At 55.7% G+C, this 8,876-nt stretch overlaps 1 protein-coding gene across 1 annotated transcript; it reads right to left on the bottom strand.

Moving 5' to 3' along the window:
• Positions 1-644: 644 nt before the first annotated feature.
• Positions 645-8,484, bottom strand: LOC133340076 (nucleoside diphosphate kinase-like). Its single transcript, XM_061548143.1, has 3 exons — positions 8,327-8,484; positions 2,564-2,665; positions 645-761 (listed from the first exon to the last, which is right to left on the bottom strand). Exons 1-3 carry the CDS (start codon positions 8,441-8,443, stop codon positions 645-647), a joined length of 336 nt encoding a protein of 111 aa, XP_061404127.1. The 5' UTR covers positions 8,444-8,484.
• Positions 8,485-8,876: the final 392 nt, after the last annotated feature.

The following is an 8,876-nucleotide window of genomic DNA, read 5'->3' as shown; positions in this document are numbered from 1 at the left end:
CCGTGTCTCCCCCTGCCCGTGTCTCCCCCTGCCCGTGTCTCCCCCTGCCCGTCTCCCCCTGCCCGTGTCTCCCCCTGCCCGTCTGCCCTCCGTTCCCCTGCTCCCCCGTGTCTCCCCCTGCCCGTGTCTCCCCCTGCCCGTGTCTCCCCCTGCCCGTGTCTCCCCCTGCCCGTGTCTCCCCCTGCCGTGTCTCCCCCTGCCCGTCTCCCCTGCCCGTGTTCTCCCCTGCCCGTGTCTCCCCCTGCCGTGTCTCCCCTGCCCGTGTCTCCCCCTGCCCGTGTCTCCCCCTGCCCGTGTCTCCCCCCTGCCCGTGTCTCCCCCCTCCCCGTGTCTCCCCCCTCCCCGTGTCTCCCTCCCTCCCCGTGTCTCCCCCCTCCCCGTGTCTCCCCCTCCGTGTCTCCCCCTGCCCGTGTCTCCCCTGCTCCCCTGCCCGTGTCTCCCCTGCCCGTGTCTCCCTCCCCTGCCCGTGTCTCCCCTGCCCTGTCTCTCCCTGCCGTGTCTCTCCCCCATCCTGTCTCCCCACCGTGTCTCCCTCCCCCTGTCTCCCTCCCCTTCCTCCCCCCAGTGTCTCTCTCCCCGTCTCCCCCCCCCTCCCCTGTCTCCCCCTCCCCGTGTCTCTCTCGCTCTCTCCCCGTGTGTCTCCCTCACCGTCCCACTTGCACAGCAAAGTCTCCCCGGATGGTGCCGGGGTTCGAGTCGTCCGGCTTCGTCTCACCCAGCATCTTCCGCGCCGTCTTCACCGCGTTGGCCCCCTGCCACACCTGGAGCGCACACAGACACAGGTAAAGCTCCCCAGGTAGCCTCCGGCAGGGCTGTAGGGGCAAGTGCTGTGAGCTAGCGAGTAGCAGCAGCAGTGTCTAGTACTAACACACACCACACAGAGACAAAGCTACCCCAGGTAGCCTCTAGCATGGCTGTAGGGGCAAGTGCTGCAAGCTAGCGAGTAGCAGCAGCAGTGTCTATGTACTACACACACACCACACAGAGACAAAGCTACCCCAGGTAGCCTCTAGCAGGGCTGTAGGGGCAAGTGCCGTGAGCTAGCGAGTAGCAGCAGCAGTGTCTATGTACTACACACACCACACAGACAAAGCTACCCCAGGTAGCCTCTAGCAGAGCTGTAGGGGCAAGTGCCGTGAGCTAGCGAGTAGCAGCAGCAGTGTCTATGTACTACACACACCACACAGACACAGGTAAAGCTCCCCCAGGTAGCCTCTAGCAGGGCTGTAGGGGCAAGTGCTGTTAGTAGTAGAGCAGCAGTGTCTATGTACTACACACACACCACGCACAGACAAAGCTACCCCAGGTAGCCTCTAGCAGGGCTGTGGGGCAAGTGCTGTTAGTAGCAGCAGAGTGTCTATTGTAATTACACACACCCACACACAGACAAGCTCCCCAGGTAGCCTCTAGCAGGGTGTAGGGGCAAGTGCTGTTAGCTTAGCAGCAGTGTCTATGTACTACACACACACACCCAGACAAAGCTACCCCAGGTAGCCTCTAGCAGGGCTGTAGGGGCAAGTGCTGTTAGTAGCAGCGCAGTGTCTATGTACTACCACACCACACACAGACAAGCTTCCCCAGGTAGCCTCTAGCAGGGCTGTAGGGGCAAGTGCTGTTAGCAGCACAGCAGTGTCTATGTACTACACACACCACACACAGACAAAGCTCCCCCATGTAGCCCTTAGCAGGGCTGTACGGGGCAGTTGCTCATTAGGTAGCAGTAGCAGCAGCAGTGTCTATGTACTACACACACCACACACAGACAAAGCTCCCCCAGGTCAGCCTCTAGCAGGGCTGGGGGCAAGTGCCGTTAGCTAGCGAGTAGCAGCAGCAGTGTCTATGTACTACACACACCCACACAGACAAAGCTACCCCAGGTAGCCTCTAGCAGGGCTGTAGGGCAAGGCTGTTAGTAGTAGCAGCACCTATGAAGGCTACTGGCACACAGAGGGGGTGGGTGGCCAGCACCACGCCCGGCCGCCTTTGTCTCTCCCCCGTGCTAGCGACGTTCACTACACCACCACATCACCACCACTGCACCAGCGAACTTATTTGAGGCCGAGTGGACCTAGGGGAGAGACCCCCTCACCTTGACGAAGGCACCGAGGGTGGAGCGACCCCTGCTGGGCATGGAGTGGCACTGCAGTGGGTGAGTTGGTAGGTGGGCGAGTGGGTGGGTGATGGGTGAGCGTGAGTGGATGGGTGTGTGAGTGGGTGAGTGGGCGAGTGAGTGAGTGGATGGGTGAGTGGGTGAGTGGGTGGGTGGGTGAGTGAGTGGATGGGTGAGTGAGTGGATGGGTGAGTGGGTAAGTGAGTGGATGGATGAGTGGTTGAGTAAGTGGATGGGTGAGTGAGTGGGTGAGTGGGACGAGAGGATGGACGAGTGGGTAAGCGGTGAGGCGAGTGAGCGAGCGGGCGAGCGAGCGGCGGATGAATGAGTGGGTGAGCGAGTGAGTGAGCGGTGAGCATGCGGGTGAGTGGGTGGGTGAATGGGGTGGGTGAGCGTGTGGGCGAGTGGGCGAGCATGTGGGCGAGCGTGTGGGCGAGCATGCGGGCGACTCACCATGGCCACGACAGGCCCAGAGTGCATGTATTCCACCAGGCCCGGGTAGAAGGGCCGGTCCTTGAGGTCAATGTAGTGCTGCTGCAGCAGCTCACGTGACGCCTGTCAACAACAACAACAACCATCAACACCAACCGCCAACACCACCACCAACCGCCAACACCACCACCACCAACCGCCAACACCACCCGCCAACACCACCACCACCAACCGCCAACACCACCACCACCACCAACGCCAACACCACCCGCCAACACCACCACCACCAACCGCCAACACCACCACCAACACCACCAACACACCACCACCAACACCACCACCAACACCACCACCAACCGCCAACACCACCACCAACACCACCACCAACCGCCAACACCACCACCAACCGCCAACACCACCACAACCGCCAACACCACCACCAACCGCCAACACCACCACCAACCGCCACCACCACCAACCGCCAACACCACCACCAACACCACCACCAACCGCCAACACCAACACCAACACCACCACCAACACCACCACCAACCGCCAACACCACCACCAACCGCCAACACCACCACCAACCGCCAACACCACCACCAACCGCCAACACCAGGGTTCGATCCCAGACCCTGACGATGCCTGCTGCTGCTGTATTTTTGGAGTCTGTGTGCGTCTCTCTCCCAGTGGATATGTTGACTACCTCGCCTGGTTTACAGGAGGTCGTGGGTTCAATCTCGGACCCTGTGAGATGTTGACCACCTCGCCTGGTCTACAGGAGGTCGTGGGTTCAATCTCGGACCCTGATGAGATGTTGACAACCTCGCCTGGTCTACAGGAGGTCGTGGGTTCAATCTCGGACCCTGATGAGATGTTGACTACCTCGCCTGGTCTACAGGAGGTCGTGGGTTCAATATCGGACCCTGATGAGATGTTGACTACCTCGTCTGGTCTACAGGAGGTCGTGGGTTCAATCTCGGAGCCTGATGAAATGTTGACTACCTTGCCTGGTCTACAGGAGGTCGTGGGTTCAATCTCGGACCCTGGTGAGATGTTGACTACCTCGCCTGGCCTACAGGAGGTCGTGGGTTCAATCTCGGACCCTGTGAGATGTTGACCACCTCGCCTGGTCTACAGGAGGTCGTGGGTTCAATCTCGGAGCCTGATGAGATGTTGACTACCTCGCCTGGTCTACAGGAGGTCGTGGGTTCAATCTCGGACCCTGTGAGATGTTGACTACCTCGCCTGGCCTACAGGAGGTCGTGGGTTCAATCTCGGACCCTGTGAGATGTTGACTACCTCGCCTGGTCTACAGGAGGTCGTGGGTTCGATCTCGGACCCTGATGAAAAATGATAGAGTTGTTAGTGAGTAAGGAGTTTCGATTTAAAGCTTTCGTGACTGCAGGGATTCATCTGCTTGGTTCTTTCGGTAAAGTCATCATGCAGAAGGGAAGTAATAAAATAATAAAAATAAAACATAATAAAATAATTCTCACGACGTTTCGGCCACAACGCAAGCAGCCGTCCTCAGGTGAAGAACAGGGCTGTCGGGGAGACAGCGTCTGAATGAAACACCACCAGACTCACTCAGACTCAGTCACTCAGTCACCAGTCACTCAGTCACCCAGTCACTCAGTCACCCAGTCACTCAGTCACCCAGTCACTCACCAGTCACTCAGTCACTCAGTCACCCAGTCACTCAGTCACCCAGTCACTCAGTCACCCAGTCACTCAGTCACCCAGTCACTCAGTCACCCAGTCACTCAGTCACCCAGTCACTCAGTCACCCAGTCACTCAGTCACCCAGTCACTCAGTCACCCAGTCACCCAGTCACTCAGTCACTCAGTCACCCAGTCCTCAGTCACCCAGTCACTCAGTCACCCAGTCACTCAGTCACCCAGTCACTCAGTCACCCAGTCACTCAGTCACCCAGTCACTCAGTCACCCAGTCACCCAGTCACCCAGTCACCAGTCACCCAGTCACTCAGTCACCCAGTCACCCAGTCACCCAGTCACTCAGTCACCCAGTCACTCAGTCACCCAGTCACTCAGTCACCCTCACTCAGTAACCCAGTCACTCAGTCACCCAGTCACTCAGTCACCCAGTCACTCAGTCACCCAGTCACAGTCCCCGTCACTCAGTCACCCAGTCACTCAGTCACCCAGTCACTCCACCCAGTCACTCAGTCACCCAGTCACTCAGTCACCCAGTCACTCAGTCACTCAGTCACCCAGTCACCCAGTCAGTCACCCAGTCAGTCACCCAGTCACTCACCCAGTCACTCACCCAGTCACTCACCCAGTCACTCACCCAGTCACTCACCCAGTCACTCACCCAGTCACTCACTCAGTCACTCACCCACTCAGTCACTCACCCACTCAGTCACTCACCACTCAGTCACTCACCCACTCAGTCACTCACTCACTCAGTCACTCACTCACCCCTCAGTCACTCACTCACTCAGTCACTCACTCAGTCAGTCACTCACTCAGTCAGTCACTCACTCAGTCAGTCACTCACTCAGTCAGTCACTCACTCAGTCAGTCACTCACTCAGTCAGTCACTCACTCAGTCAGTCACTCACTCAGTCAGTCACTCACTCAGTCACTCACTCACTCACTCATTCAGACGCTGTCTCCCCGACAGACCTGTTCTTCACCCGAGGACGGCTGCTTGCGTTGTGGCCGAAACGTCGTGAGAATTATTTTATTGCGTTTCATTTTTATTATTTTAATATTTCCCTTCTACGTGATGACTTTACCGAAAGAACCAAGATGGTAAGGAGTTGTTAGTGGGTAAGAAGTTGTTGGCAAGGACTTGTTAGTAAGTAAAAAGTTGTTAGCTAGTAAGGCGTTGTCGGCCAGTAATGTTACAGCTTGCACCCGAGGATGGGCCAAAAGGCTAATTGAAGGTCAGTTAATACAGCGCTACAGTGACATTAAGCGAGATGTTTCAGGACCTAGTTTGTAGCGAGCATCACTGCCATTAAGACAGCGCTACAGTCTAATAATTCACTCAAGCGTTTGATGACATTTTTTTCGTGCAAGATGACACAGGATACAATTGTACTCTGCCCAGTTTTTTCGTAAATATCACAGCTTTAGTCCTAGGACGGGCAAAAGGCTTGTTACTAATACACCCAATGATCCAATCGAAATTAGGGATTTCGATCGGATCATTGGGGGGGAGGGGGCACGTGCCACCCCCACCCCCCCCCCACTGGTTCCGCCAGTGTGTGTGTCTCTCTCTTTCAGTGGTGAGATGTTGACTACCTCGCCTGGTCTACAGGAGGTCTTCGTGGGTTCGATCCCGTGACACTGACGATACCTGCTGCTGTATATGTGGTGGAGTGTGTGTCTCTCTCTTTCAGTGGTGAGATGTTGACTACCTCGCCTGGTCTACAGGAGGTCTTCGTGGGTTCGATCCCGTGACATTGACGATACCTGCTGCTGTATATGTGGTGGAGTGTGTCTCTCTCTTTCAGTGGTGAGATGTTGACTACCTCGCCTGGTCTACAGGAGGTCTCGTGGGTTCGATCCCGTGACACTGACGATACCCGCTGCTGTATATGTGGTGGAGTGTGTGTCTCTCTCTTTCAGTGGTGAGATGTTGACTACCTCGCCTGGTCTACAGGAGGTCTCGTGGGTTCGATCCCGTGACACTGACGATACCCGCTGCTGTATATGTGGTGGAGTGTGTGTCTCTCTCTTTCAGTGGTGAGATGTTGACTACCTCGCCTGGTCTACAGGAGGTCTCGTGGGTTCGATCCCGTGACACTGACGATACCCGCTGCTGTATATGTGGTGGAGTGTGTGTCTCTCTCTTTCAGTGGTGAGATGTTGACTACCTCGCCTGGTCTACAGGAGGTCTCGTGGGTTCGATCCCGTGACACTGACGATACCCGCTGCTGTATATGTGGTGGAGTGTGTGTCTCTCTTTTCAGTGGTGAGATGTTGACTACCTCGCCTGGTCTACAGGAGGTCTCGTGGGTTCGATCCCGTGACACTGACGATACCCGCTGCTGTATATGTGGTGGAGTGTGTGTCTCTCTCTTTCAGTGGTGAGATGTTGACTACCTCGCCTGGTCTACAGGAGGTCTTCGTGGGTTCGATCCCGTGACCCTGACGATACCTGCTGCTGTATATGTGGTGGAGTGTGTGTCTCTCTTTCAGTGGTGAGATGTTGACTACCTCGCCTGGTCTACAGGAGGTCTCGTGGGTTCGATCCCGTGACACTGACGATACCTGCTGCTGTATATGTGGTGGAGTGTGTGTCTCTCTCTTTCAGTGGTGAGATGTTGACTACCTCGCCTGGTCTACAGGAGGTCTCGTGGGTTCGATCCCGTGACACTGACGATACCCGCTGCTGTATATGTGGTGGAGTGTGTGTCTCTCTCTTTCAGTGGTGAGATGTTGACTACCTCGCCTGGTCTACAGGAGGTCTTCGTGGGTTCGATCCCGTGACATTGACGATACCTGCTGCTGTATATGTGGTGGAGTGTGTCTCTCTCTTTCAGTGGTGAGATTTGACTACCTCGCCTGGTCTACAGGAGGTCTCGTGGGTTCGATCCCGTGACACTGACGATACCTGCTGCTGTATATGTGGTGGAGTGTGTGTCTCTCTCTTTCAGTGGTGAGATGTTGACTACCTCGCCTGGTCTACAGGAGGTCTCGTGGGTTCGATCCCGTGACACTGACGATACCTGCTGCTGTATATGTGGTGGAGTGTGTGTCTCTCTCTTTCAGTGGTGAGATGTTGACTACCTCGCCTGGTCTACAGGAGGTCTCGTGGGTTCGATCCCGTGACACTGACGATACCCCTGCTGTATATGTGGTGGAGTGGTGTCTCTCTCTTTCAGTGGTGAGATGTTGACTACCTCGCCTGGTCTACAGGAGGTCTTCGTGGGTTCGATCCCGTGACATTGACGATACCTGCTGCTGTATATGTGGTGGAGTGTGTGTCTCTCTCTTTCAGTGGTGAGATGTTGACTACCTCGCCTGGTCTACAGGAGGTCTCGTGGGTTCGATCCCGTGACACTGACGATACCCGCTGCTGTATATGTGGTGGAGTGTGTGTCTCTCTCTTTCAGTGGTGAGATGTTGACTACCTCGCCTGGTCTACAGGAGGTCTTCGTGGGTTCGATCCCGTGACATTGACGATACCTGCTGCTGTATATGTGGTGGAGTGTGTGTGTGTGCGTCTCTATCCCAGTGTAGATTTTGACTACCTTGCCTGGTCTACAGGAGGTCTCAGATCTGTGGGCTCTGTAAGTGTGGATGAGCGAGTCTCTGAGTGAGCGAATCTCTGAGTGAGCGAGCGAGTCTGAGCGAGCTGAGGTCTCTGAGCGAGCGAGCGAGTCTGAGTGAGTCTCCGAGCGAGGTGAGTCTCTGAGCGAGTGTGAGTCTCTGAGCGAGTTGAGTTTCTGAGTGAGCGAATCTCTGAGCGAGTGAGTGAGTCTCTGAGCGAGAGAGTGAGTCTCTGAGCGAGCGAGTCTGTGAGCGAGCGAGTCTCTGAGTGAGTGAGTCTCTGAGTGAGTCTGAATGAGTCTCTGAATGAGCGAGCGAGTCTGTGAGTGACTGAGTCTCTGAGCGAGTGAGTCTGAGCGAGTCTCTGAGCGAGCGAGTCTGTGAGTGACTGAGTCTCTGAGTCTGAGTGAGTCTCTGTGTGAGTGAGTCTCTGAGTGAGTGAGTCGAGCGAGTCTCTGAGCGAGCGAGTCTCTGAGTGAGTCAGTGTCTGAGTGAGCGAGCGAGTCTCTGAGCGAGCGAGAGAGCCTCACGTGAATCATCTTGAGTGCCACGAGGTGGAAGCCCTTCTTCTCGAAGCGCCCAACAATCTCGCCCACCAGTCCCCTTTGGACTCCATCGGGCTTCACCGCCAAGAAAGTTCGCTCCATCTCTCTACAACGTCACACGCGCAGCGTCACACAACACGGTGAGACGACACACAGCGTCACACACACAGCAGACATCACAACACAATGGAACTACACACACTGCAGACATCACAACACAATGGAACTACACACAGCGTCACACCAACATCACAACACAATGGAACTACACAGCGTCACACCAACATCACACACAATGGAACTACACACACTGCAGACATCACAACACAATGGAACTACACACAACGTCACACCAACATCACAACACAATGGAACTACACACAACGTCACACCGACATCACAACACAATGGAACTACACACAACGTCACACCAACATCACAACACAATGGAACTACACACACGTCACACCAACATCACAACACAATGGAACTACACACAACGTCACACCGACATCACAACACAATGGAACTACAC

This window comes from Lethenteron reissneri, unplaced genomic scaffold, assembly GCF_015708825.2.
Source record: "Lethenteron reissneri isolate LAM-NWPU_2019-01 unplaced genomic scaffold, ASM1570882v1 scaffold_706, whole genome shotgun sequence".
In the NCBI taxonomy this organism is placed as follows: domain Eukaryota; kingdom Metazoa; phylum Chordata; class Hyperoartia; order Petromyzontiformes; family Petromyzontidae; genus Lethenteron; species Lethenteron reissneri.
The sequence above is the reverse complement of the archived record's forward strand: the minus strand, read 5'-3'. Positions and strand labels throughout refer to the sequence as shown.